The sequence below is a fragment of the Symphalangus syndactylus genome, chromosome 8 (genome assembly GCF_028878055.3).
Source record: "Symphalangus syndactylus isolate Jambi chromosome 8, NHGRI_mSymSyn1-v2.1_pri, whole genome shotgun sequence".
NCBI classification, from domain to species: Eukaryota; Metazoa; Chordata; class Mammalia; order Primates; family Hylobatidae; genus Symphalangus; species Symphalangus syndactylus.
Window position 1 is genome coordinate 43,761,034 of NC_072430.2, and position 14,876 is coordinate 43,775,909.

Sequence of the window (14,876 nt, forward strand, 5' to 3'; positions counted from 1 at the left end):
AACACATGAATAAGATATAAAATTCACAACAGATACTGTGAAAAGTAGGTTTTCTCCCCACTGTGCCCCACGGTTCCCCTCTCTAGAGGAAAGCACTATTTTTTCTTGAGATGGGGTCTTGCTATGTTGCCCAGGCTGGCTACGAACTCCTAGGCTCAAGCAATCCTCCTGTCTCCACCTCCAAAAATGTTGAGATTACAGGTGTGAGCCACCGTGCCTGACTGGAAAGCACTACTATTAATTTCATGTACATCCTTCCAGAAAGTCTATACATATCATACATATACTTTTCTACTTGACACAAATGATAGCATATTTTAATTTTTTTTTTTTTTTTAAATAGAGACAAGGTCTCACTGTCACTCTGGACAGAGGGCACAATCATAGTTCACTGCAGCCCCAAAGTCCTTGGCTCAAGTGATCCTCCTGCCTCAGCCTCCCAAGCAGCTGGGGCTACAGGCATGCACCACCACGCCTGGCTAAGTTTTGTATTTTTTGTAGAGATGGAATTTCACCATGTTGCCCAGGATGATCTAGAACTCCTGGGCTCAAAGGATCCTCCCACCTCGGCCTCCCAAATAGGTGAGATTACAGGTGTGAGCCACCACACCCAGCCTTAAAATTCTCAATAATAGATCTTGCATATTATCTTTTTTACCCCTCTAAGCTGTCAGTTTATTCACTTAAAATATCTATTTCTTCAGAAGCGGGAGCAGGGACTGCTGGCCCTCAGTGTCCCCTGCCTTCCTCTGCACAGCCTGCACTAGCAGCTCTGAGTACAATGTATGTAAGGAGGGGTAACCTGAGCTAGAGAGGGCCTGGAGCCACATCAGACCCATCCACCCAGTTGTTGGCCTACAACTGGCTGTGGATCCAAAGGAAGGTAGAGGCCAGCTCAGTCTACACCTGCTACTGCTCAGTGCCCACCCGGTCATGGGAGACCAACACACGGTAAAGATCAAGGGCTTCTTGGAAGGCAGTCAGCAGCCTGTGCAAGATGTTCTCCACACTGCTCAGCTTAAGGGGAGCTGGGGGCAGGACCTCAGCTGGCATCTCTGCTTCAACAGTGTCCAGGGCTTGCACAATTCTTGTTTACTTGTAGATATTTAATCTTTTTTGCTGCCATCATAAATGGGACTTGTCCTTTTATTGTGTTTTCTAACTAGTTGTTTATGTGAAGGTTATTGATTTGTGTTTTCATTTTATTTTATTGAGACGGAGTTTCACTCTTGTTGCCCAGGCTGGAGTGCAATGGTGCGACCTCGGCTCACAGCAACCTCCACCTCCCAGGTTCACGCCATTCTCCTGCCTCACCCTCCCGAGTAGCTGGGATTACAGGTACCCACCACCACGCCTGGCTAATTTTTTGTATTTTTAGTAGAGGTAGGGTTTCACTATGTTGGCCAGGCTGGTCTCGAACTCCTGACCTTAGGTGATCTACCCGCCTCAGCCTCCCAAAGTGCTGGGATTACAGGCGTGAGCCACGGCACCCAGACGGGGGACTTTTGTTTAATTTTGTAATCAATTGCCTTACCAAACTTACTTAGTAATTTGAATTGGTTTTCGGTTAGTTCTAAAACAAAGTAAACAATCATTTTATCTCCAAATATTGGTAATTTAACTTTCTTTTCCAAATTATATAGCTCGTATTTCTTTCTCTTGTTTAATTGTGTTTGCTAGTCCCTCCAGAGCAATGCTAGATAATTGGTGATAAAGAAAACCTTCATCTCAGCCGGGAGAGTGGCTCATGCCTGTAATCCCAGCATTTTGGGAGGCGGAGGCAGGCGGATCACCTGAGGTCGGGAGTTCGAGACCAGCCTGGCCAACATGGTGAAACCCCTGCTCTACTAAAAATACAAAATTTAGCCGGGCATAGTGGCAGGCGCCTGTAATCACAGCTACTTGGGAGGCCTTGAGGCAGGAGAATTGCTTGAACCCGGGAGGCAGAGGTTCCTGTGAGCCGAGATCACACCACTGCACTCCAGCCTGGATGACAGAGTGAGACTCTGTCTCAGAAAAAAAACAAAACAAAAAACAAACAAAAAAAAGAAAGAAAAGAAAACCTCCATCTCATTCCTGACCTTAATAGCAGGCTTCTAGTTTCCCTATGAGGATGACATTGGCCTTTAGAATGAGATGCATACATTTTATAATGTTAGAAATTTATTTATTTATTTATTTTTAGAGACTGAGTCACCCAGGCTGGAGTGCAGTGGTGCAATCATAGCTCACTGCAGCCTTGAATTCCTGGGCTCAAGCCATCCTCCCACCTTAGTCTCCCATGCAGCTACAACTACAGGCACACACCACAATTGGCTAATTTATTTTTTGTAGAGGCAAAGTCTTGTTAGGTTGCGCAGGTTAGTATCCAACTTTCAACCTCAAGCTATCCTCCTACCTTAGCCTCCCAGGGTATTGAGATTATAAGCATGAGCCATTACACCCGACCCTATCTGTTTATTAAGGAATCTGATCAAGAACAGGTGTGGAATCTTATCAAATGCCTTTTAGCACATACAGAGATGATGATCTAGTAATATGGCAACTTATAATGAACCAGTCTTCCATTCTGCAAACAAACTCCACTTGGTCAAATGTATTATTATGGCAGGGTGCGGTGGCTCAGGCCTGTAATCCCAGCACTTTGGGAGGCCAAGGTGGGCGGATCACGAGGTCAGGAGATCGAGACCATCCTGGCCAACATGGTGAAACCCCGTCTCTACTAAAAATACAAAAATTAGCTGGGCATGGTGGTGCGCACCTGTATTCCCGGTTACTCAGGGGGCTGAGGCAGGAGAATCGCTTGAATCCAGGAGGTGGGGGTTGCAGTGAGCCAAGATCATGCCACTGCACTCCAGCCTGCGTGACAGAGTGAGACTCAAAAAAAAGTATTATTCTTTTAATCTATTGCTGAATTCTCTTAATATTCTGTTATTCTTTTGAGATCAATAAATATAACTGACCAATAGTTTTCTTTTACTTGATAACTTGCAGGGCTTTAGTTATCAATGTTATGCTGGCTTCATAAAATTCATCTGGAAGCTTTTTTTCTTTTTATATGTTCTGGAACACTTAGTATTAGAGTTACCATTCCTTCAAGGTTTAACAGAATTTCCCCATTAATCCACTGGGGCCTGGTACTATTGTTATTAGTGCAGGTGGGGTGGAAACTTCTTCAGTAACTTTCTGTATTTCTTCTTTGCTCTGTTTAGATTTTCTCTCTCTTCAGGGGTCAGTTTTGATAATTTTTTTTCTAGAATATCATCCATTTCACACAGATTCTCATATTTGCTTCTTTTGTCTGTGGTTATTTCCCTTAATCCTGTACCAAAGAAATAACTCTCCAATTTATTTATTAGTTTGACTGCCTCTTCGAATTTAAGAGCTAGTGCAATTGTTTACAAACTGTATTCTGCCACTTGAGCTAAGAAAAAGGCCAGGCTGGCACATCTCTGAGCTTCACTACTCTCTTTGAGAGACTAGATCCACTTTTTTCTATATTATATATGAAAATTTCATGTAAGATTTCATTTGAAAGAAAAAAGAGTCACTGATTAAAAAAAATAGAAGTATGAAAATCAATTATTCTGGTTTTTATACATTCTTAAAACCCTTTCTTAACACTCTGATTCACAGACTTCTACTAGAAGAATATATAATCTTCAAAAAGGCTTAGAATTAACTGTAGTCTTAAGTTCTTTCAGTTCTACTTATTATAAACAAGGAGCAACAGAGGAATGTCTCAATTAGTAATACTGACTTGTCTTTTATATACCAAGTATGACCTATATATGGAAACAATTCAGAGTAATTCATCAACAAAGTACATGGCTTTAAGTGATCGCTACAGAGCACAAAGGTAGTTAATTCTGAAAGACAGACCAAAAATTTCACAACTTACCCCAAGTAAATGAATGAAAAAAAGAACAGCAACAATAGAGATGATATAATAAGCCAGGCATGGATGACCTAGAAAAGAAAGCATTTCAATATAATTAACAGGTCCCACAACTCTTAAAAAGTACATATTATTTTTTCTTTTTTGAGACAGGGTCTCACTTTGTCACCCAGACTGGAGTGCAGTGGCACGATCTCAGCTCACTGCAACCTCTGCCTCCTGGGTTCAAGCAATTCTCATGCTTAAGCCTCCTGAGTAGGTGGAACCACGCGTGCGCGCCACCACACTAGGCTAATTTTTGTATTTTTTTTTTTTTTTGAGACGGAGTCTCGCTCTGTCGCCCAGGCTGGAGTGCAGTGGCGCAATCTCGGCTCACTGCAAGCTCCGCCTCCCAGGTTCACGCCATTCTCCTGCCTCGGCCTCTCCGAGTAGCTGGGACTACAGGCGCCCGCCACCACGCCTGGCTAATTTTTTTGTATTTTTAGTAGAGACAGGGTTTCACCATGGTCTTGATCTCCTGACCTCGTGATCCGCCCGCCTCGGCCTCCGAAAGTGCTGGGATTACAAGCGTGAGCCACCGCGCCCGGCCTAATTTTTGTATTTTTAGTAGAGACAGGGTTTCGCCATGTTGCCCAGGCTGGTCTCAAATTCCTGACCTCAAGTGATCTGCCTGCCTCAGGCTCCCAAAGTGCTGAGATTACAGATGTGCCCCACCACGCCCGGCCCACATCTCTCTTTAAAACAACTTTATAAAATAGTACAATTTGGCAAAGGCCAATAGAATGGCTTTACCTGGATATTGGTACTCCTTGGACATTTGAATATTCTTTTTTTTTTTTTTTTTCCTGAGGCGGAGTTTCGCTCTTGTTGCCCAGAATGGAGTGCACTGGTGCAATCTCGGCTCACTGCAACCTCCACCTCCAGGGTTCAAGCAATTCTCCTGCCCCAGCCTCCCAAGTAGCTGGGATTACAGACATGTGCCACCACGCCTGACTAATTCTGTATTTTTAGTAGAGACAGGGTTTCTCCATGTTGGTGAGGCTGGTCTCGAACTCCTGACCTGAGGTGATCCACCTGCCTTGGCCTCCCAAAGTGCTAGGATTATAGGTGTGAGCCACAGCACCTAGCCAACATTTGAATATTCTAAATTGACTATCCAAATACAACAAAGTTGTTTCTGGTGTTCTTCCACAAAAATTTTCCAACATTTTGTTACAAAAATGTTCAAACACACAGCAAAATTTAATTAATTTTACAGTCAACACCCATATATCACCTAGAGTCTACCATTCATATTTTGCAATACTTGGTTTATAAAATTTCTGTCTAGCTCCTCATCCATTAGTCTTTGTTATTACTAATACATATCAAAGTAAACTGAGAGGTTGGGTGCGGTGACTCACGCCTGTAATCCCAGCACTTTGGGAGGCCAAGGCGGGTGGATCATGAGGTCAGGAGTTCAAGACCAGCCTGGCCAATATGGTGAACCCCGTGTCTCTACTAAAAATACAAAAATTAGCCAGGCATGGTGGCACATGCCTGCAGTCCCCGCTATTCGGGAGGCTGAGGCAGGAGAATCACTTCAACCCGGGAGGCGGAGGTTGTGGAGAGCTGAGATCGCGCCATTGCACTCCAGCCTGAGCAACAGAGCGAGACTCCATCTCAAAAACACAAAAAAGGTAAGCTGAGAACACCTGTACATTTCCCTCCAAATACTTCAACTTTAGCCTAAATTTTATCTCACTCTTTAAAACTTGTCTGTCTTGGCCAAGACAGACAATACCAGTGGGAGATGTACACTGGGATTCCATATTAAGCTTTAAATTAAGGACCAGAGTAAATATTAAATAATCGAAATTCTCATCTTTCTTGAGAGATGCTTTTCACCTTGGTTTTTTGGCAAGGGAAGAAGGAGATGTTCTTATTTATTTTTTTTAAATTTATTTATTTTTGGGAGATGAAGCCTCACTCTGTCGCCCAGGCTGGAGTGCAGTAGCACGGTCTTGGCTGACTGCAACCTCCACCTCCCAGATTCAAGCAATTCTCCTGCCTTAGCCTCCCGAGTAGCTGGGATTACAGGCAGCCACCACCATGCCCAGCTAATTTTTTTTTTTTTTTTTTTTTTATTAATTTTTTTTGCATACAAAAACAATAAACATTTTCTAAAAATACATACAAACAAAAAGATGCGTATCAAACATATTAGGAAGGTTGCACATGGGAAGTCGGGGAATAGAAATGGGGGTGGGAGTTAAAATAAATGAGAGAGGGACTTTATATGGATCAGTGATAATAACTCAATCCTCTATTTGACAAAGAAGAGGGAGAAGGAAGAGGAAGAAAAAGAAAGTGGGATAAAGGATCAGAAAGGGAGGAAAATAGAAAAAATTAGAGTATGACTCCAGGGTAGACCTGTTTTGTTGTCATTGAGTTGGTTGGTTGGTTTGTCTGTTGTATTCTTCATGTTTCGCCAAGTTGGCCAGACTGGTCTTGAACTCCTAGCCCGAAGTGATCAACCCGCCTCGCCCCCCAGAGTGCCGGGACCACAGGCGTGAGCCACCACGTCCAGCCCCCACATTGCTTCTGGCCTCCGTGGTAGACCTCCCAGACGGAGCGGCCAGGCAGAGGAGCTCCTCACTTCTACCCAGACACGGGGCGGCCGGGCAGAGGGGCTCCTCACTTCCCAGACGGGGCGGCCAGGCAGAGACGCTCCTCACTTCTTCCCAGACGATAGGTGGCCGGGCAGAGGCGCTCCTCACTTCCCAGACGATGGGTGGCCGGGCAGAGGCGCTCCTCACTTCCCAGACGATGGGTGGCCGGGCAGAGGCGCTCTTCACTTCCCAGACGATGGGCGGCCGGGCAGAGGCGCTCCTCATCTCCCAGACGATGGGTGTCCGGGCAGAGGCACTCCTCACTTCCCAGATGGGGCAGCCGGGCAGAGGCGCTCCTCACTTTCCAGATGATGGGTGGCCGGGCAGAGGCGCTCCTCACCTCCCAGACGATGGGTGGCCTGGCAGAGGCGCTCCTCACCTCCCAGACGATGGGTGGCCGGGCAGAGGCGCTCCTCACCTCCCAGACGGGGCGGCCGGGCAGAGGCGCTCCTCACTTCTTCCCAGATGGGGCGGCCGGGCAGAGGCGCTCCTCACTTCTTCCCGGACGGGGCGGCCGGGCAGAGGCGCTCCTCACTTCTTCCCGGACGGGGCGGCCGGGCAGAGGCGCTCCTCACTTCCCAGACGGTGGGTGGCCGGGCAGAGGCGCTCCTCACTTCCCAGACGATGGGTGGCTGTGCAGAGGCGCTCCTCACTTCTTCCCGGATGGGGCGCCCGGGCAGAGGCGCTCCTCATTTCTTCCCGGACGGGGCGGCCGGGCAGAGGCGCTCCTCACTTCCCAGACGGGGCGGCCGGGCAGAGGCGCTCCTCACTTCTTCCCGGACGGGGCGGCCGGGCAGAGGCGCTCCTCACTTCTTCCCGGGCGGGGCGGCCGGGCAGAGGCGCTCCTCACTTCTTCCCGGACGGGGCGGCCGGGCAGAGGCGCTCCTCACTTCTTCCCGGGCGGGGCGGCCGGGCAGAGGCGCTCCTCACTTCTTCCCGGGCGGGGCGGCCGGGCAGAGGCGCTTCTCACTTCTTCCCGGACGGGGCGGCCGGGCAGAGGCGCTCCTCACTTCTTCCCGGACGGGGCGGCCGGGCAGAGGCGTTGCTCACTTCCCAGACGGGGCGGCCGGGTAGGGGCACTCCTCACTTCCCAGACGGGGCGGCCGGGCAGAGGCGCTCCTCACTTCCCAGACGGTGGGTGGCCGGGCAGAGGCGCTCCTCACTTCCCAGACGATGGGTGACCGGGCAGAGGCGCTCCTCACTTCTTCCCGGATGGGGCGGCCGGGCAGAGGCGCTCCTCGCTTCTTCCCGGATGGGGCGCCCGGGCAGAGGCTCTCCTCATTTCTTCCCGGACGGGGCGGCCGGGCAGAGGCGCTCCTCACTTCCCAGACAGGGCGGCTGGGCTGAGGCGCTCCTCACTTCTTCCCGGACGGGGGCGGCCGGGCAGAGGCGCTCCTCACTTCTTCCCGGACGGGGCGGCCGGGCAGAGGCGCTCCTCACTTCTTCCCGGGCGGGGCGGCCGGGCAGAGGCGCTCCTCACTTCTTCCCGGGCGGGGCGGCCGGGCAGAGGCGCTCCTCACTTCTTCCCGGGCGGGGCGGCCGGGCAGAGGCGCTCCTCACTTCTTCCCGGACGGGGCGGCCGGGCGGAGGCGCTCCTCACTTCCCAGACGATGGGTGGCCGGGCAGAGGCGCTCCTCACTTCCCAGACGGTGGGTGGCCGGGCAGAGGCGCTCCTCACTTCCCAGACGGTGGGTGGCCGGGCAGAGGCGCTCCTCACTTCCCAGACGGTGGGTGGCCGGGCAGAGGGGCTCCTCACTTCCCAGACGGTGGGTGGCCGGGCAGAGGCGCTCCTCACTTCCCAGACGGTGGGTGGCCGGGCAGAGGCGCTCCTCACTTCCCAGACGGTGGGTGGCCGGGCAGAGGCGCTCCTCACTTCCCAGACGGTGGGTGGCCGGGCAGAGGCGCTCCTCACTTCCCAGACGGTGGGTGGCCGGGCAGAGGCGCTCCTCACTTCCCAGACGGTGGGTGGCCGGGCAGAGGCGCTCCTCACTTCCCAGACGGTGGGTGGCCGGGCAGAGGCGCTCCTCACTTCCCAGACGGTGGGTGGCCGGGCAGAGGCGCTCCTCACTTCCCAGACGGGGCGGCCGGGCAGAGGCGCTCCTCACTTCCCAGACGGTGGGTGGCCGGGCAGAGGCGCTCCTCACTTCCCAGACGGGGCGGCCGGGCAGAGGCACTGCTCACTTCCCAGACGGGGCGGCCGGGTAGAGGCACTCCTCACTTCCCAGACGGGGCGGCCGGGCAGAGGCGCTCCTCACCTCCCAGACGGGGCGGCCGGGCAGAGGCGCTCCTCACTTCCCAGACGGTGGGTGGCCGGGCAGAGGCGCTCCTCACTTCCCAGACGATGGGTGGCCGGGCAGAGGCGCTCCTCACTTCTTCCCGGACGGGGTGGCCGGGCAGAGGCGCTCCTCACTTCTTCCCGGACGGGGGCGGCCAGGCAGAGGCGCTCCTCACTTCTTCCCGGACGGGGCGGCCGGGCAGAGGCGCTCCTCACTTCTTCCCGGACGGGGCGGCCGGGCAGAGGCGCTCCTCACTTCCTCCCGGGCGGGGCGGCCGGGCAGAGGCGCTCCTCACTTCTTCCCGGGCGGGGCGGCCGGGCAGAGGCGCTCCTCACTTCTTCCCGGACGGGGGCGGCCGGGCAGAGGCGCTCCTCACTTCTTCCCGGACGGGGCGGCCGGGCAGAGGCGCTCCTCACTTCTTCCCGGACGGGGCGGCCGGGCAGAGGCGCTCCTCACTTCTTCCCGGGCGGGGCGGCCGGGCAGAGGCGCTCCTCACTTCTTCCCGGGCGGGGCGGCCGGGCAGAGGCGCTCCTCACTTCTTCCCGGACGGGGCGGCCGGGCAGAGGCGCTCCTCACTTCCCAGACGATGGGTGGCCGGGCAGAGGCGCTCCTCACTTCCCAGACGGTGGGTGGCCGGGCAGAGGCGCTCCTCACTTCCCAGACGGTGGGTGGCCGGGCAGAGGTGCTCCTCACCTCCCAGACGGTGGGTGGCCGGGCAGAGGCGCTCCTCACCTCCCAGACGGTGGGTGGCCGGGCAGAGGCGCTCCTCACTTCCCAGACGGTGGGTGGCCGGGCAGAGGGGTTCCTCACTTCCCAGACGGTGGGTGGCCGGGCAGAGGCGCTCCTCACTTCCCAGACAGTGGGTGGCCGGGCAGAGGCGCTCCTCACTTCCCAGACGGTGGGTGGCCGGGCAGAGGCGCTCCTCACTTCCCAGACGATGGGTGGCCGGGCAGAGGCGCTCCTCACTTCCCAGACGGTGGGTGGCCGGGCAGAGGCGCTCCTCACTTCCCAGACGGTGGGTGGCCGGGCAGAGGCGCTTCTCACTTCCCAGACGGGGCGGCCGGGCAGAGGCGCTCCTCACCTCCCAGACGGGGCGGCCGGGCAGAGGTGCTCCTCACCTCCCAGACGGGGCGGCCGGGCAGAGGCGCTCCCCACCTTCCAGATGGGGCGGCGGCCGGGCAGGGGCTGCAATCCCATCACCCTGGCAGGCCAAGGCAGGCGGCCGGGGGGCAGAGGCCGCCGCGAGGCCAGACCACGCCACCGCCCTTCAGCCCGGGCAACACCGAGCACTGGGTGAGCGAGACTCCGTCTGCAGTCCCAGTACCTCGGGAGGCTGAGGCGGGCAGAGCACTCGGCGTCAGGAGCTGGCGAGCAGCGTGGCCAAGATGGCGAACGCGTGCCTGCATGCAAAGGAGAAAAGGCACGCAGCGGTGGCGGGCGCCGGCAGTCCCAGGCAGTCCGCGGCGCGGGCAGCAGCAAGCCGAGTAGACTGCAGCCTGGGCCAGAGAGGGAAAGAAAGAAAGAAAGAAAGAAAGAAGGAAGGAAGGAAGGAAGGAAGGAAGGAAGGAAGGAAGGAAGGAAGGAAGGAAGGAAGGAAGGAAGGAAGGAAGGAAGCGCTAATTTTTGTATTAGAGATGAGGTTTCACCATGTTGGCCAGGCTGGTCTTGAACTCCTGATCTCAAGTGATCCACCCTCCTTAGCCTCCCACAGTGCTGGGATTACAGGCATGAGCCACCGTGCCCGGCCTAATTTTAATTTTTTTAACTGTACCTTACAGGAGCCCCCAAATATTTTTTTAAATTATTTTTTGAGATAGGGTCTCACTGTGTTGCCCAGGCTGGGGTACAGTGGCATGATCATAGCTCACTACAATCTCGAACCACTGGGCTCAAGCCATACTCCCACCTCAGCCTCCCTAGTACCTAGGACTATAGGCGTGGGTACACCACCATGCCTGGCTAATTTTTTAATTTTTTTTTTTTTTTTTTTGGTAAAGGTGGGGGTCTCACTCTGTTGCCCAAGCTAGTTTTGAACTCCTGGCTTCAAGTGATCCTCCGGTCTCAGCCAAACTGGTGAGAGTCACCATGTCCAGTCTTGCTTATTTTAAAAATAGCATTTTTCTGAATCAAAAGTAACATATGCTTGTAACACGAAACACAGAAACACTAAAAGAAGAAAACTATTCTAATGGCCAGTGACAACGAAAATTAATATCAACATTTCCCTTTCAGGCCAGGCACAGTGGCTCACGCCTGTTATCCCAGCAGTTTGGGAGGCTGAGACAGGTGGATTGCCTGAGGTCAGGAGTTTGAGACCAGCCTGACCAACATGCCAAAACCCTGTCTCTACTAAAAATATGAACATTAGCCAGGCATGGTGGCGGGCGCCTGTAGTCCCAGCTACCAGGGATGTTGAGGTGGGAGGATTGCTTGAACCCAGGAGGTGGAGGTTGCAGTGAGCCGAGACAGTGCCACTACATTCCAGACTGGGTGACAAAGTGAGATACTGTCTCAAAAAAACAATACGAAACAAAACAAAACCGTTTCCCTTTCAGACATGTTTTCTATCTGCATGTATAGGCGTGTGTAAAGACCTTTCAACAGTGAGAATCAACTAGTGTACTGTTTACATTCTGCTTTCACAAATGTAATCTTTTATAACAAACATATTCTCATGCCACCAAATATTATTTGAAAATATGATTTTTTTTTAAGAGACTGGGGTCTCACTATGTTTCCCAGGCTCGACTGTAAAACCTGGGCTCAAGCAATCATCTTGTCTCAGGGTCCCAAGTAACTGGGTCTACAGGTGCGTGCCACTGCACCTGGCATGAAACTATGATTGATTGACTGACTGATTGATTGATTTTGAGATGGAGTTTTGCTCTTGTTGCCCAGGCTGGAGTGCAATGGCGCAATCTCACTGCAACCTCCGCCTCCCAGATTCAAGCGATTCTCCTGCCTCAGCCTCTGGGGTAGCTGGGATTACAGGCACTCACCACCACGCCCGGCTAATTTTTTTGTATTTTTAGTAGAGACGGGATTTCTCCATGTTAGTCAAGCTGGTCTCGAACTTCCGACCTCAGGTGATCCGCCCACCTCAGCCTCCCAAAGTGCTGGGATTACAGGCGTGAGCCACCGCGCCCAGCTGAAACTATGATTTTTAAATGACAAAATAATAGTATACTCATATGGATAAACCCACAACTGAATCTTTGCCTTATGCATGGAATCTGTATTGTTTTCCCTTTCTTTCCCCAATTTTAATTTACATTAAAATGAACATCCTACTTCACAAATATTTTTCCGCATTTCTAATTCCTTCTTTAGAATATATCATAAAAGCAAAATTACTAAATCAAGGTGTACAAACTTTTGCTAATTACTGATTTAATTAATACACACTGGCTTAGTTACTTGACAAAAAAGACTAATCTTGACAAAGTCAATATGCCAAATACGTTAATTTGTTATTTTCATATGCATTTATTTTATTACTATGTTATACACACACATTTCAACAGGCCTTTCTCATCTTGCAAAAATCCGTAGTTCAGCTTTCCTGTGCTAAAGGATATGAAAGAAAACAGCCCTGCTGTTTTACAGTACACAACAGTATCTTCTCTAAACCCTAAACTATCAAGGCCAGAAATCTTCTGACTTTAATAAGTTATAGTTCCTTTTATAACAAATTATGTATAAGAATTAACTGCCTTTTCTGTGTTTAACATTTTAAGGTTTGGTCTTTTAGCTTCTAGGGCTTGCCACATACATTGCATAACCAACCACTGATACGAGAAATCCTCAGTGTTTATTTCCAGACAGGCTCTGGCAAGTTACTGAATCTCTGACTCAAAAGCTCCTTTTACTTATACTGGGAGTCAAAGTAAACAACTTGTTTCTATATAATTGTTTGTGCGTGCTAAGACTTGAACATTAAAAAACATCACAACACAAATGAACAAGTAAATGTGGAGATCTGGCTGAATACAAACCTCTTAAGCTGTCTAAAATGAAGGATAAGGCTGGGCGTGGTGGCTCAGGCCTGTAGTCCCAGCACTTTGGGAGGCAGAAGCCAGTGGATCACCTGAGGTCAGAAGTTCGAGACCAGCCTGGGCAACATGGGGAAACCTCATCTCTACTAAAAATGGAAAAACTAGCCAAGCATGGTGGCGTGTCCCAGTAATTCCAACTACTTGGGAGGCTGAGGCAGGAGAATCACTTGAACCCAGGAGGCGGAGGTTGCAGTGAGCCAAGATCACGCCACTACACTCCAGCCTAGGCGAGAGACTGAGACTCTGTCTCAAAAAAAAAAATAAAATAAAGGATGGATAAAAGATACACAAATGTGACAAAAAATGTATTAAGAAAGGTTCCAGATAAGATGGAGTAAGCACCTTCCACTCTCTCTGTCCCACTGAACACAGTTACAAAACCTGGGCAGAAAGCAGGCAGCAGCTGGTTGCAAAAGATGAAAAGTAATGAGAGGCAGGTGGGCTGGGGAATTAGCATTACTAGCAGTGAGCTGACTACTTTTTTTTTTCCTCCACCTGTACTCAATACAACCTGAGTGGGTATTAGCAAGACAATGGGAGCTCCAGAAGACCTCTAGCTCTGGCTTGAGGATCAGGAAAGAGGTCTTTTAACACCCAGAGAGTGTAAAAATCCAGTTTTTCTTCCCTTTTTTTTGGAGACAGAGTCTCGCACTGTAGCTCAGGCTGGAGTGCAGTGGCACGATCTCGGCTCACTGCAACCTCCGCCTCCCGGGTTCAAGCAATACTTCTGCCTCAGCCTCCTGAGTAGCTGGAACTACAGGCGCCCACCACCACGCCCGGCTAATTTTTTGTATGGAGACAGGTTTTCACAGTGTTGCCCAGGCTGGTCATAAACTCCTGAGCTCAGGCAATCCGCCCACCTTGGCCTCCCAAAGTGTTAGGATTACAGGCGTGAGCCACCACGCCTGGCCTTCTTTTCCCCTTTTCTCCATTCTCGTATGCCCAGTCCTCCCACAATCCTGTAGTGATGGTAATGTGGGTGGCAGAAGCCTAAAATTCAGAGGGAGGGAATCCTTACTCTCTGACTGGAGGAATGTCAGTCCCAAGAGAGTGGGGCAAATAGCCCTTGCTTTATTTCTCTCTCTCCCTCCCACATTTTGGCCCTGACTTTAGGAAGATAAAGTCCACTTTTGGCTGCAGGAATGCAAAAAGGAAGCCCAAGAAACCACAGGGAGATCACAGAATGAGAGAAACTCATGAAAGCAATCTCTTAAAGCTGTTTATAAACTTGTGGGTCCATTCCCGAGGTGAGTGGGTATGGATATGATCTTCAACAGTACACACCGACCCTGACGACCGAATTACAAATAGAAACCACTATACCAGTCCCAGACTGGTGACTGGGTGGCATATACATGGGGCAGATCTGAGCAACACTGCAAAGGCTTTGACAAGGCTGGTTGGACCTAACCCAATCAGATCAATTGGCCAATAAAACAAAAATATCAACATCCTTGGAGCATAAAAATCCTCCAAGAAGTAAGGGCAAACACTCTTAAAATGAAAGTTTTAAGTTTCAGAATAAAAAAATGTAAAGAAGGGCTAAATAGGAATTTTAGAACTAAAAATAAAATAACCAAAAACATTTCACTGAATAGGTTTAGTAACAAAATGCAAATTTCAGGAAACTTGAAGACAGATCAATAGAAATTATCTAACCAGAGCCAATAGTGAAAAAAATTGGAAAATAAACAGAGCCTCAGAGACCTGTGGAATAAAAAGTTATTTGTGTCATCACTCCCAGAAGAGGGTAAAGAGTCAGGCACGGTGGCTCATGTCTGTAATCCCAGCACTTTGGGAGGCTGAGGTAGATGGATCACTTGAGGCCAGGGGTTTAAGACCAGCCTGGCCAACATGGTGAAACCCCATCTCTAATAAAAATACAAAAATTAGCTGGGCATGGTGGCGCATCTCTGTAATCCCAGCTACTTGGGAGGCTGAGGCTGCAGTGAGCCAACATCACATCACTGCACTCTAGCCTGGGTGACAAAGCGAG

General features: G+C 50.9%; 1 protein-coding gene across 6 annotated transcripts in view; it reads right to left on the reverse strand.

Moving 5' to 3' along the window:
• The window catches only part of PSEN1 (presenilin 1), a 90,490-nt gene that overhangs the window by 29,806 nt on the left and 45,808 nt on the right, over positions 1-14,876 (reverse strand). For all 6 annotated transcript variants that reach the window (XM_055288905.2, XM_055288904.2, XM_063644294.1 and 3 more), the window contains exon 6: positions 3,902-3,969. In XM_055288905.2, coding sequence (XP_055144880.1) covers positions 3,902-3,969 — 68 coding nt within the window. The remainder of the gene's footprint in view (positions 1-3,901; positions 3,970-14,876) is intronic.